This window comes from Ursus americanus, chromosome 15 (genome assembly GCF_024610735.1).
Source record: "Ursus americanus isolate L20-20 chromosome 15, mUrsAme1.1.p, whole genome shotgun sequence".
Lineage (NCBI taxonomy): Eukaryota > Metazoa > Chordata > Mammalia > Carnivora > Ursidae > Ursus > Ursus americanus.
This window is the reverse complement of record NC_142141.1, coordinates 17,473,491-17,488,255: the sequence shown is the minus strand read 5'-3', so window position 1 is coordinate 17,488,255 and position 14,765 is coordinate 17,473,491. Positions and strand designations below refer to the sequence as shown.

Here is a 14,765-nt window from a genome sequence, read left to right as displayed (position 1 = left end):
AGGAGTCAGGGCAATGAGGAGAGGTCTCCCCGGGGGTATGGGAGTAACCAGAGGAATGGCTCTGCTTGACGAGCAACCAGGGAACCAAGCACTGATGAGGAGTGGTGCATAGACAGAGATGAAGGAAACAGTGCTGGAACACATTTAAAAAGGAAATGACAGAAGGAGGAGAGAAACGGAGGAGGAGCATTCTGAGGGGAAGAATCGAAAGCACTAGTCCTTCGCTCTGTGGTGGCCTGTTGCCTCCATCTGGAATGCCCTGTCCACTCCACTCCCAGATCTTGCTTGCTAACCCCTGCTCCATCCGATTTGCTCTCCAGCATGAGCAGCACGCTGCATCTTGCTGTTTGTGCCCCTGGCTTTCTATTCTTGCTCCTCAGAATATAACAGGTCAAACATTCACAAGGAAGGATTTATAGACTCTCCCCTCCCACAGCCTGCCAAAGGGAATTATATTTGGCTAGCCAAATATCTACCCTTTTCCCAGCTCCACTGAAGAGGAAAGATTTTCTTGCAGGGGAAAACGACTTCATTGAAGCAATGCAATGAGAGAGATGGGGAAAGAGAGGAGGAAAAAAGAAAAATCATGCAAACTCAGAAGAGGTTTTTTGTCAGATGGATGGAGGAAACCAGTGTCTGAGTAAGGTGAGGAGTAAGGAAAAAGATAGTAGAAGAAAGAGAATTTTAGTAGGTATTAACATGGACTTTCCATTTGGATTATTTTCTAATGGCCTTGAAAGGATTTAAATTTTTTAAAAATGTGGAATTTAAGAAACAAAACATAGGGTCATAGAGAAAGGGAGGGAAAAATAAAAGAAGATGAAATTAGAAAGGGAGATAAACTCTTAACTCTAGGGAACAAACCGAGGGCTGCTGGAGGGGAGGTGGGGGGATGGGGTAACTGGGTGAGGGGAATTAAGGAGGGCACGTGATGTGATGCGCCCTGGGTGTTATACGCAACTGATGAATTACTGAACTCTACATCTGAAACTAATGACATACTGTGCGTTGGCTAATTGAATCTAAATAAAATTTCTTTCTACCTAACTTTGGTGTTGAAGTAGACTTGAATGTGTGCAGAAATATGCTGTCTCAGATACATTAGGGTTACAGTAACATTTATCACAATATGAAATTATATGTTTATGTGATTGATTCACAGTAACGGAAGAAGGAAATGTGTCTATTTACGCCCCAACCCTTAGCACAGTACCTGACAGAAAGAGGGCCCTCAGTAAGAATATCTTGACTAAACAAATGTGTTAGAGAAAACCAAGGCTATTACCTGGTTCTAATTCCCTTCCCCTTGCTTTCCCTTCATTTTATGGCTGCTACCATCCTTGCCAGAATCCCACCCAGATCTGTGCTATTGAACAAATGAACTTCAATGGGACTCCCTCCTTTCTGTTGACATTTTGTCAACTCCTTTCTGGAGTACTAGACTCTCCTTATAACATAATTCCCTGTGCAGGGTATTTCCTGCAGAAAGCGACCTCTGGCCTGTGGTTCATTCCAGGGTTTGGAACTTTAGTTCTTAATATAGAATGTGGAAATTCTACAACCGGTGGGAAAAAAGTATGCCAAGTAGATAAAAATCAGTCCCACTGCAGCATAACTCTCCAGAGAGAAGAGATAAAACTGCTTGATGCTTAAGTTAAAAAAAAAAAAAAGTAACAAAATATTTCCAGTTCCGGAAACTGAATTTCGTTCCTAATGTAAATATAGAAGCCTCTGGAGAAGATCATAGTTGGGAGAGGGAAGGAAAGCAAAGCAAAGGGAACAGTAGGAAGGGATTCCATGACCCAACTCTGCAGCTTCATAGCAAAGAAACCCCCCCAAGAGACATCAACCCTGTCTTGAATAGTAGTTGTCGCAGTCAGAAAACTGAGTTTGATTTTGACTTCTTCCTCTCCCTCCATCCCCACGTTGTATCAGTTGCCAAATGCTGGTGGTTCTCTCTCCCTAAGTCCTTCTCTATTTTTTTGAATGATTGACTATACTTGACATATAACATTGTGTAAGTTTCAATTTCACAATGTGCAATGAGTCGGTTTGCTACATTTATCTATTGCAATCTGATTACTACCAGAATGTTAGCTAACACCTCCGTCGTGTCTCATAATTATCATTTCATTTTGTGGTGAGAACAAAGAAAATCTACTCTCTTAGCAACTTTAGAGTATACGATACACGATCGTTGACTATTATCACAATACTGAATATTTCTAATCCTATCTATTTTCTTCCTTTCATCCTCCTAGTCCAAGCTATTCATTTCTTGCTTGGAACAAGCATTGCACTGGCCTGATAGGTCTTCTCCATTTCCCCTCTGCCTTTCTTCAGTTCATTCTCTATGTGGCAACGAGAATAGTACTTCTAAAATACCCTTGATCCCTTGTTTACAATGTCTATGACCCCACACTACTCACGGTTATAGTAAACGTCTATTGTCATGTGGATAACAAGAGAATAGAGATGAAGAAGGAAGGACAATAGACTGGGAGGACTCCCGTGAGGGGATTTGCTATAAAGGGGAAGCAGAGAGATGGCAGACTGAAACCACAGTGAGGTCAAATCGTTTTTTTTTCTTTCCTTTAAAATGTGATCATATTGTAGGTTGCTAAGAAAGTACTGCTGAAGAAGGAGACGTCGATGACTTTGGAGAGAGAGGGTAATAATTCCAAGAACCACATTCTTGAGAATGTGAGTGATGGGTAGCATGCTAGGGCAGGCATGGCCCTGAGCCTGGTGTGTTGGAAAGACTTTACTTCTCTGGAAGTCTACCCTCACTCATGAAGGTCTTTCTGCAAGGCAAAAGGAGATTGAAAAAAAAATGGTGTATACATTTTTACATTGAATGTGGCCACTGTAGAGTATAGGGATTTTTTTTCACAATTACATATTCCATTTTCCCATATTCCCATTTCTTTCCATTGATCTTAGGTACCTTTTTCTCATATAGCCAGCTCCAAAGGCATTGGCCCGTGGCCTTCCATGCCCTGCTTTCCCTTATCTGCTTGGAGGGTTCCTATTCACACCACTCAGGCATTCCCTCTTTGCAGTGCTCCTTGATCTCCATGGGGAGGGCAGATCACTCTGACCCTCAAATCAGGCTGTGTAAACATCTCCTTTAGCAACTTGTCTTTTGGCCAGAAGCCCCAAACTGACATTCTAGAGGCTCATGGATTTTGTTTGCCCAATACAGTGTTTTCAAAACACTATTTTTGGATTAAAGGACATTTACAAAAATGAAAATTTCACACCAAAAAAAAAAAAAAAAGCAATCATATATATAGCATTCTTGAAGAATGAAAGACGGGCATCACTGGGCCCGAATTCCCACGTGGGAGCAACTGCCTAGAGCAAGCGAGGTGCTCCCTGTCTGTTTCCACCCCAGCTCACCCCCTCGGGCTTTATCAGCGTAGCTCCTGTGGACACATACGAGGCTGTGAATTTACGTGCCATGCTGAGCCGAGACTTAGGCCCAATGGGCAGGAATTCTGACTGGTTTCCCTGTGCATCCTAGAATCTAGTACAGTGCCAAGCACACAGTAGGTGCTCAGGGTGTGTTCTGAATTGAATTTCCCACGTTCCGCGGTGTCACCTTGCATAACCGCATGCTTGCCTCGCAGGGCCTGTTTCTGAATGCACGCATCCACCCCCAAAGCTCAGAGCCTTACACCTGCCTTCATCCCCGCTGCCTAAGGTGCCCACCCCACCTGGTTACCGAATCCTTCACATCTCCACTCAAATGTCACTTCCTCTGGAAGCCTTCTCCAGCCCTTCAGGTTAAATCAGAGCCCACTGCAATATACTTTCAGAGCACTCTAGACTTTTCTTCATTGCCATTGTGGGGTTGTTGGCATTTACTTGCGTGGTTACTTCATGTTGGCGTGGCCCACTCAGCTCTAAGCTCCGTGAGGGCAGGCCCAGCGACCTGGCACTCAGTGTGGAGTCTACCACACCTCCCCCAGTGCCGGGTGCTCAGTACGCCTTCAAGGTGTGTGTGAATGAATGAATGAACAAATGCTTCCAAGAGATAGGCCTTAAGGAAAGTGGAGGCCAGTGTGGAGAGGTGTGGATGTCTGCTTTATTCTGTGGAGCGCTGTGACATGCATGTGTCATTCTAAACTTCTAAACTGCTTTGAGTATAGATTTGTCTAGTCTGAGACTGTGGGCATCCTGAGGGCAGGGGCCTCTTGTTCATTTTTTTAATTTTCTGTATCAAATACAGGGACCTGCATCTACTACAGAATTCCAAAAATATATGTTGAATGACCAAACTAATCAACATAGACTCCCTTTTTAAGAAAATGATGATAGTTTCTCTACGTATTAACTTATTCGGGACACTCATTACTTCAGATTGGGCTCTATTCTGAGCAAAAGTGTATCAACAATGCCCACCACAAATGATCAAGATGGTGGCTGTGTGGTGCCCTTTTAGTTCTGGTCATCAAGTTTCTGTGGTCTCTGGCCTATTTGCTAAGTTTCTGAGGCATTTTACAAGCATCGTTAACCTTACCGTGTTCAATAACTGCAAAAGCAGGGGAGGCATTGAAGGAACAATTGGAAAGACTTACAGTGATGATGGAACTTAACATGAAGTCATTTTACAAGAGAAGGTGCCTACTGGGTGTCTGTGAAATGTTTGACTCCAGATAAAGTAGGCTTTATCCAACAGAGAGAGTGTCTTATCCACAAGGGATCTAAAACTATAGATCATGGAAGGTTCTGAGTTCACACATGCCTCCTCATCAATGAGCTAGGGCACATAACTAATTGACCATAAGGCTCACTGGGACTAATTAGCAGCTGTATGTGAAGAGCTTGGTTCAGACCTGTAGCTCGGAGGATGGCATTCTAGAATGGTCAGATCCTGGACTCACAATTGAGTCACCGCATGGGGATCGCGCTGCTTGGCTGGTGAATTGGTTTGGGGCTCTTGGCTCCTCCGTGGGCCCATGCGCGCAGGTGCGCATCCATCTGCTGCCGGCAGAGGGCAGCAGTACGCTGTGCGTGTGCAATTTGCATCCCAGATTGGCAAATCCCCAAGGATTTACAAAGACAGAGAGTGGGTGTCCCAGGACTACCCAGATTTCTTTTCTCTGGGTGTCAACACTGGTCAGAGTAATTGCAAACACAGACCTTCTACATATGTTGGACTTTGGCTCCTCTGAAATACTGAAATGAATACACAACTAGAAGCTGCCGTCACAGACAGGAAGTAACTTTAATTAAATATTGTGAAAGTTGAAAAGTTTTTACAGCTTGAATTTTTGCAAAAAAAAAAATTATAACAATCTCTACAGTAGTTAGGTTCTCTAACAATTGAACTGTACAGTGTGTGTCTATTCAAAAAGTTTGATAAGAAGGTGAAAGGTTAGTAGATTCAGAGATGACTTCGTTAAGCTGCATCCTAGTACAATGTGAGGCCAGGGCATGTCAGGCAATCCAGTCATCCGGAAGCTGTATTTTTCCCCCAAAACTGAAATCTTAATTCTCTGTTTCATTTTCTTCTTAAAGCCATATTCTGTATTTAGGGGAACATCTTTTACTTGTAGAAGTTTTGTGTAGAAGAAAGAGGGTCAGAGGGCCAGAGCATCTTTTCATCTAATCAATATAAATAGAGGCAACAGAACACAAATTATACACATTTTAAAGGCTCTTTGGACTTTCCAGAAAAGTTCTAACCACTACACATGGCTGACGGACGGGTGGCGATTGTTGTCAGGGTCAGAGCCGGACACCTCGCCGGCTGACCATTCCTTCACAAACAGTTAAGGGGCTCACCAGACAAAATATGGCTTTAAATTGTATACATCTTCAGGCCAGCGCTTACCACACGAATTCAGACAACCTTTCTGAGTACCGAGAAGCAATGCGTCCACCTTGCTTACATTTTCCAGTTTTTTTTATTATTATTAATCATCATTATTATTATTTCTCACCTTGAAAAATCAGCTTTCCTTCCCTCCCTTCCCTCCCACAACTCCCCTCCCCCACCCGCCCCAACCCATAAAAATCGCACTCTTGACAGTCTAGTGAAAACCATTGCAAAATCCATATGGGGAGCATGCACAGTTGCAGCATTGTTGTAAATTTCTTGCTCTACTAGAAAAAGTTACATTGTCTTAAGGTAACAAAACAGTTCTTTTGTGCTTTTCCATTTCTTTGTTTTTTTTCTTTTTTCTTTTTCTTTTTTCTTAGAATGTTAGTGATGACTGACAGTTCTGGTGCACAGTTACAATGTACAAGTGAAATGAATATGATTTGCATTGTTAAGGCATCCAATCTGCTGGTTTATATTTATGTGAAAGACAGAGGAAATATACAAGCAGACTTAAGAAAGAAAGTATGTTCATTGATTTCTATGAAGTTTCTCCCCCAAATTTAATGCACAAAATGCGTCACTCCAAAGGGAGAGATTCCATGCATATTAATAGAGTAAAACAGCATTAGGGTTTTTTTTTTTTTTTGTAAGCTTCCAAAGCAAAGGATACATTTTTTTTTTAATCTACAGAACTAAATGCTACAAGAATAATATGCTACTATTTTTTTGCCATATATTGGAAAAAACTTCTTAACTTACAAATAATACAAAAATAGACAATGGCTTTTGGGTGGAAATAAAAAAAATTGAAGCATGGTTTAAAACAAAACTAAAAATAACTATAAATGAAATGTTTAAAAATCACATTGAAACAGCTAATACAACTGTAGGTGACCAAACAAATACGCACTTTTCACATAGCAAACATACACAATAAAATAAACTGGGAGTGGGAGGAAAAGGAAGAAGGGGAAAGCAATGTACAAATTCCAAAGATAAATACATTATTTATATGGATATTTTACAAAATCCCCTTTAAAACAAAAAGCCTTTTAATTAACTTTGCAAGTATGTGCAAGCTAAAGGTAGTGAGCTTTTTTTTTTCTTTGCAAAATATGCAGTAAAATCTTTTTGTGATATTGAAAAACTGTCTTAAGACATTAAAATGTATAAATAGAACAACGACTTTGGCAAAAATCACAAAAAATCTACAGTATTTATAACTACATACAAAAACACAACAGCAAAGGAAAAAATATCAGGCAAATGCATCCTCAGAGCTTTGCTGCGTCTTTGCTATTTATTCTGACTTTTAAGAACACTTCCCAGATGATGAGAGCAAAAATTCCATAGAACAGAAAACTATGTTTTGGAGCTCTCAACCTTCTTCTCCTTTCTCCCAGTTTTCCTTTTACTCTTAATTCCAAAGCACTTAACCTGTCGCTCTAATCTATTATGTTACAAACGGTAAGGGTCACCCATAGAGGCGCGTTATCTCAAATGGGAAATCTGAAATACCTGCCATGTTGCTTTTGTCAGTTTTTGGAGGATTGGTATGAAGTCAGCGTTTAGGATGAGTAAACTTTAAACTTGCAAATGGCGGCGCGAAAGTGGGATTTTGGCTTGATAACTGGTGGGCATAATGTGGAATTCTGTGCCTGGACCCTGTTCCATGAAGTCTCATAGGAGATTCTCACACAGTATGTGTGCCATCAAGCTCTCGAGAGGCCATCGGCTTCAGAAGAAGTTGACACAAGTGAAAGAGAGAATGATATCAGGTTTAAATATGCAGTTTTAACAATTCGTCTAGAGGCACTGGATTTTTGAGAAGGGAAAAATGTGATAACTTACATCACTTTTTAACTTTCCAGGCTGCATGTATTTACACAGTTACTTAAGACAACAATACAAAAGAGATAAATAAGCTTGCACTGCTAAGGGATGGCATATTAAGTTAGATATTGAAAATGCACTGTCTGAGCTAACTACCATTTGATATGCTTTAAGGCGCAAAAGCCGACCCTTAGTTTTCTAAAAAATCTAACTGGCATTCCTATTCTGTCCCATACAAGCTTTTTTTTTTTCTTTTCTTTTTTTTCTTTTTTGACTTTTTTGTAAATATCACCACTTCATTCTCCCTTTACACAGCTTTAAAAACATCATAAATTAAAACATGGAGTCTTATTTATAGTGTCCCTTGTATACAGCTTTACGGTTTATAAAAGACAAATGATGGCAGAGTTAAGCTTAAAAAAAAAAAAAGAAAGAAAAAGAAAAAGTGGATTTGCTTTTATCAACACAGAATAAATATATCCCCCAAATACTTGGGAGGTACAACTTCTAACCAACACTCTGCACTAGCAGACCCCTTCCAATTTCAGTATCTGCAAGGTCGGTGATATTGTTTGTTTAAAAATCTGCAGTTATTGTGATTCCTCTTAAAAAGGCCTGAGTTAAAAGTTCCACTCGGGGACTTGTATCAGATTACTCTCTGTAGCAGAATCCAACCTCTTCATTAATAAAATTCTTCAAGGCAATTCTTTCACATGGGAGGAACAATCATGCCAGATATCGCTGTGGAAAGAGAAGACGAAAGTCAATGGTTTTGCATCCAAGCTTCTCACCGAGGAAAGAAAAAAAAAAAAAAAAAGATGGGAAAAAACACCCACACACCACTATGTTGGTTGAATATTAGTCACCAATGTGCTCTCATTTTCCCTGGAAGGAGTTTTTGTTATAAAATATACATGTACTTTATTAAGAATGGTAATGTATCAGCCTGTGTATGTGTCTTCAACAGGGGAAGAGGCTAAACATCCTCCAAATCTGATTTCAATTTTGAAACGTAACTGGAAAGTTGCATAGTTTGAATACCGCCGGGAAAGTTGCGGCTCCAAACCTTGCAAAATAGTGATAATTTTCAATTTGTCACTCTTTTCCCCCCTCCCCTTTACTTCCATAATATAAAAAAAAAAGTAAAAAAAAAAAAAAAAAAAAAACCCAAAAACCTGGTTCATCCCAACTGCCAGCAAATTCTACAAAAACCCCTTGGCCCTGTGCTCTGTGTGTGCACGAAGACGGGGTACTAAAGCAGCAAGCTGAAGGCCTTCATTTCAGTCCTCGTGCCCAGGAGAAGGAAGTGCCAGCCACTGCAGGCCTTGCTCCCAGGGCAATGAGGCTGGGAGAAAGCATGGAGGAAGCGGGGAAGTTTCATGCAGGTTTGCATGAAACTGCAGGGTGTCTCCTATACTACCATTTCATTCAAGGTTCTGGAATGGTCTGACCACGTTCCTAGAAAATTATAGCCTAGGAAAGCTGGGGTAAGATCCTGGGGTAATCAAAAAATCTTTCAAAGTGTTCTGAGTTAGGAGGCCGCACACAGTGATATTTCGAAAATCAGGGAATCCGATAGGTCAGCCTTCCACCTCTGGCTTTCCTGCTTTCTGAGTAGGCTGCCCCCCGCCCCCTATCCCCCCAAAGTAGTTACTTGTTTCCTTGAACCCCTGCCTCCTCAGCTAGAAAATGCAGTTAAGGGTATTTGTAAGGGCAGCGATATTTTTAGGGTTGTTGGAGATTTAAATAAAATAACATATGTGAAGTGCTTGGCCCAGAGTCAGCTCCTAGTAAAGACCTCATAGAGGTTACTGCCATTACTTTTAATGCATCCCTTCTGCTGCTAAACTAGCTGTGTGACCTCGTGCTAATGGTTTGACTTCTCTGGGCTATGTTTCCTCTTATATCAAATAGGCACCCACTCATACAGCATACTTCACATGATGAGCGTGAAGAATGGAGGGATGTCTGTAAGAAAGTTAAAACAGTATGACAACTTGGAAATATGTTGAGGGAAGAGCTACGCGTCCATTAGAAGCAAGAGGCAGCCATCTTTGCTTCCAAAGAAGAGAGAGAAAGTCATGGCTTTCTTCTCATTGGCAATTCTAAATTTAAATTGATGTTCTTGTCAATGATGACTGATACTAGGAAGTGGCCCTCTTCGTGTCCCAACTCTCATGTCCGGAAGAATGTGCCTGTTTTTCAGAGAACCCCAGCTACCTCAAATTCTGCTGCAGACACAGGGAGGCCAGGTGAGGCTCTGAGCCCTGCAGCCCCCGAACCCCTCCTGTTTCCCCTCCCCCAACCCCCAACATTTTAAATTCAATTAAAAAATGTATTTTGCCAAACACTTTTTCCGTTAATTTTTAAACCCATCTGTATTCACAGGGAAATTTAATCCACATGTTTCTGATTCATGTCCACGTAAATCATCCAAATGTTGTTTTGCAAGAGCCGTTTTGCAGTCCAAAAGCTCCTGGAGTCTTTTTCGTAAGCCCTCATAAGCCATTTTTCTTAGAAACAGGAAGCGTCTCTTGCCAAATGCAGACCAACTTAAACCCCCAAAGATTCGGGATCAGTTGGAAAAGCAGTCCCCCTAAGATTCAAGCGAGCCCTAGATCTGACGGAAATGGGGAGCTCAGATTTTTAACCCAAGCCTTAACGTGAGAATTCAAGATGCTGTGGCTCCAAAGGCAAGAGGTAGGGGGGCTCTGCACTGTGACAGCTCGGCATGGCTCTGCCTCCCTACGGATCTTTCATCTAGGCTGCAGGTGGGTCCAGGCACCCTTATTAAAGACAGGCCGTTCTGTGGGAGTTCTAAACCTCTGGCAAGAGCGCCAAGTCCAAGCTTTGCCCTCCACCAGAACCCACGTTGTGCGCCTGGCGTTAAAGGGCAGCCCCCATCGAGCAGCCAGGCGGCTCAGGCAGCGTCGATAGCGTGCAAGGCAGAGAGCTGACAAGCTTCCTGCTAATTTGGTCAGTGGGACCAGTCAACATGTATGAATTGGGCCCTGAAAACATCAGGGTTTTTTTTATTTGTTTGTTTAAATCTGGATGGCCAGGAAAAGAAAAAAAATCTAGCAGTGTTTTGTACCTGCATAATGTGCTAGATTAATTAGATTAAACCTCCACTAGGGCCGCATTAAAAGCTATAAAGCCAAGCTAACTGAGTCCGTAGCTCACAGTGCTGCTGGATCTGGAATATAGGGTCAGAGACTCCACCGCCCTGAGCGCCCGCACTGGGACCCTAAGTGAGCAAGGTGCACTAATAGGGATAGAGGGGACTCTGCCAAGGGCATGGCCGGCCTTCTTTAGAGGGGGACCCCCAGAGCGGCTGCACGGAAGTGCCTGCTCACAATCACCAGATCTTCTGAATTCTTGGAAGAGAAGATGGAAATGTGAATTTTTTAAAATACGAAAGAGCCTAGTTTATATATCTGAGCAAATAGTTAAAATTAAAAACAAGCTGACAGACATATCTGAGGGCACCCAGGGCGGTGGCTTTGGCGTGCTCACGCTCTCCTCCCTTGCCTTTGTTGGCCCTCAGACTTCTCTTAGAGTCTAATGGAAACTGTGGAATCTCAGGGTGTAAGATACCCTGAACTCTGCATATAATATCAGGGTCACAGCTCCTTAGGTCTCATCTGTGACTTCCTAAACTCCCAACGCAGAGCTCTCACTGATAAATAAATTTTAGGAAAAGATCTCTGCTTGCAGCCTCTGAGTTGCTATACCTCTAAAGAGGCCTTTTTATAAAGTAACCCCACTGCGTGATCGCAGGGAAACTCCTGGGTTGTTAGGAGCTGTTTTTCTTGTATCTGTGCTGCAATCCTCAAGACTAGTTATGTGGGTGAGAGGGATGGGTGTTTGAGGCTTGGAATGTTCCAAAAACGCCGCTGGCACACGGACTTGCCCAAGTGGGGGCCGTGAAGATTTCCATGAGGACACAGCACTCTCAGAGAGCAACACGTGCCAAACACCACAAGACATCATAAGACCGGGGTGGTTCTGCCATTTTCCCAGGCAGCTGGGTGACCACTTTCTCGGACAGAAGGTCAGAGAACTATTGGTTTGAAAGGCCATGCATTTTGCCTTATGATTTTCACATTCTGATAAGAACAAAGACAAAACGAAAAGTTTTGCAGGGCTGGGAGAGTTTGGAGTGAGAGGGTGGAATGTGGTCTTCCTCGAACCACCATATGGGTAAGAATTATGCGCTAATCGGGAACAGAACGGGTTGGGGGGGCAGATCTTCCACAGACGGAGCACGTGCACAGAGCGAAAGGCGATTCCACAAGGTTGCTGGCGAACTACACGGTATCTAGAGTCGGGTGGGGCCACCGGCCTGAACTTCAACAAGGTGAGAAAAGAAAAAAAAAAATCACCATGTAGGTACAATTTCTGTGACATCACTCTGGTCTTTTGTTTTTAATTTTTCATTGCAGGGACTGTCCAGGACATGGTTAGGGTTTAAAATCACTACACTGCAGGGAGGTCCAATGGCGTGCTGACAGCCTCCTTGGGGCTGCCTCTGTCTTGATTAATGAAGCCCTCTGAGGCCTGAAATTGCATAGAATCCATGCTCTAGGGGGCATAAGCCTTTGGAGAAGGGAGAGGACGTCTCCAGGACAATGGCTGAGCAGAGTGGGTCACTCAAGTCTTTGACCTATGAAAATAGACACACCTGGGGAGTCGGGATCAGGATTTATCAATGACTTAACCTAGATGGGAATGGAAGAAGATGCCTCTGCATTTTCTCTTTAAATCCAAAATACATGGGGCGCCTGCATGGCGCAGTCGTTGGGCGTCTGCCTTCGGCTCAGGGCATTATGGGATCGAGCCCCACATCAGGCTCCTCTGCTGGAAGCCTGCTTCTTCCTCTCCCACTCCCCCTTCTTGTGTTCCCTCTCTCGCTGGCTGCCTCTGTCAAATAAATAAAATCTTTAAAAAAAAAAGAATACAGCCACATTTTCTAAAGTTTTTCATGGGATGTTAATTGGTCTTAACATTCAGAAAAGAGTTCTCTGGGCAAATAAATTTAGAGAACTAAATGAATGCTCTTTTTTTGTTTAACTGCAGGATGTCTGTCTCAGAGCCTTTAATGAACTCAGGTGCACTGTGGCTCTCCAGGACTGGGATTCAATAAGCACCATTTTCTAGATTTGTTTGACCACAAAATTTAAAATATTTTTTAACAGCATATCTTGTGAGACTTCAGAGTGCTGAGATAAGAGTTGCTTTATCCTAAAAAAAATTTCTCAGACATATGGTAATTTGTCCAAGGCTTTATCTACCTGGGAGAGAAAGCCAGTTGGGACCACAGGAGAAGCTGTGAATTATAAAGTATATGGAAAGAATCTAGTGGGACAGCAGATGAAGTTTTAATATAGGCTATATATTAAATAATAGTATTTGATCAATAAAAAAAAAGAATGGAATGTATGGCTTCCATGTAAGGACTTCCTTGTTCAACCTCACCCCACTGCTCGGCCTCCATGCCCCAGGATGCCAGCGGCTTGCTGGTTACTGCACGTTACTCTTTGGCTCCAGTTATCTTTAATCCTCTGCTTCAGATGCCCCTCCCCGTCTCCCTCCGCCTGACCCTCCTTGGCCTTCATCCGAGGTCCGGCTCAGCGGCAGCTTTCCCCATGAGGTTGTTCTGAATTCTCCCTGACCTTTCCCTCCTCTGAACTTCCACAGGTGGGTGCCCAGCCTCTCCCAGACAGACCTGTCTGCCTTACTGTGGTGTTGTGTTTCCTTTCATACAGGGAGCGATTGTAAGGCCAGGGTTTTGTAGTCCACCTGGGCCTAACCCAGCGGCTTCACGACAGTTTGACCATAGAGCACACTTCACGACAGTCTCGGTCCACTAGGGTTTTCACCCCAGGCTCTCCCAGTTTGCCAGCTGTGTAACTCTGGATGAGCCATCTTGGCTCTAAGGCTCGGTTTCTGCATCTGTAGAATGGGGACAACAAGCAGCCTACACCAAGGGCGGCTGGGAACGAGATAATGCAGAAGCCCGGCTGGGAACAAGCCCTCCCATGGCAGTAGCTGTGACCATTGTCATCACCATCACGTGAGACTGCAGTGCCTGTTCACTGGGGAATAAACATGCACGCAGTCACCAGAGGAGGCCAAGACGGGGCTCCTGGGGAAAGGCCTTTAAGGAGCTGGCTAAAAGTCCCGGACGGTTGTCCAATTAGTAGAGCGGCAGGTAGGGGTACACAGGCCTTTAAAACCTGCAAACAGCCTAAACGTGTCACCTCTGATCTTATTTATACAGTCCACTTGCTTAACCAACTCTTCCTTTATCACTTGCCCTGTCTTAATGATCACAGTTCTGAACTAGGTGGGTCCCAAAGAAATCACTGTAACAATGAGAAGGAGAAGGAGGAAGGTAACCTCAGAGGCTCTCCCCACTCCCCGCCATTCTATAACCTGCCTACGTCCTTTCTCTGTAGACAAGCAGAGTTCGGAAAACTAACGATGAGGTCATTCTTTAGTTACAGGTCTCGGATCCCACTGTTTCAATGTCCCTTTCTCCAGGGGACACCCCAAGGCCTTAGGCAGGAGCTCCCTGGAAGCAATGGTGGGTGCACCTTACAGCAGGGGTGGTGCTCGGAGGGCCAAGGTGCAATCCCAGGTGTATGGGCCCCGCCTGGGGAGGGCGGTGCTTGGGCATGGAGTGGCGGCAAGATAGACAGGGCAGCTTCAAGGAACATGGTGTCAGTGGATTCGACTTTAATTTCTCTACTCTAATTTCTCTACTCATTCCTCCTCCCAGGCCAGCCCTCAAGAGCCGTTTGGTACATGACGGTACTGGAAAAACAAAAACCATCAGGAAGAATCTCCTGGACACGTGCTCAAACAGGAGGCAAGGGCGATGTCGTCCACAATAGCAAATCCAGCACAAAGCGTGTCCCTGAATTTCACCTTGAACCCCCCCAGTGTGCAGCTGCGTGTGAGAAATGTGGTGGAGAGGAGGCGATCCGGCTGCTAATCAGAACAGGGGGATCAGCCTCTGTACTTCTGGAACCTGTGCAGACTTGGGTTAGAAATGCCCCAGATGACAAGTAAACAAATTTTGTATGAGTCCCTG

The 14,765-nt window shown here is 43.5% G+C and overlaps 1 protein-coding gene and 1 long non-coding RNA gene across 7 annotated transcripts in view; one reads left to right on the top strand and one right to left on the bottom strand.

Annotated features, from left to right (window-relative positions):
- Positions 1-8,080: 8,080 nt before the first annotated feature.
- EBF1 (EBF transcription factor 1) overlaps positions 8,081-14,765 on the bottom strand; it is a 381,864-nt gene continuing 375,179 nt past the window's right edge. For all 6 annotated transcript variants that reach the window (XM_045792005.2, XM_087867821.1, XM_045792006.2 and 3 more), the window contains one exon: positions 8,081-8,407. In XM_045792005.2, coding sequence (XP_045647961.1) covers positions 8,376-8,407 — 32 coding nt within the window. In that variant the 3' untranslated portion in view covers positions 8,081-8,375. The remainder of the gene's footprint in view (positions 8,408-14,765) is intronic.
- LOC123788546 (uncharacterized) lies at positions 8,406-14,760 on the top strand. Its single transcript, XR_015726849.1, has 2 exons — positions 8,406-12,026; positions 13,240-14,760. It is a non-coding gene; the product is annotated as an uncharacterized LOC123788546 (long non-coding RNA).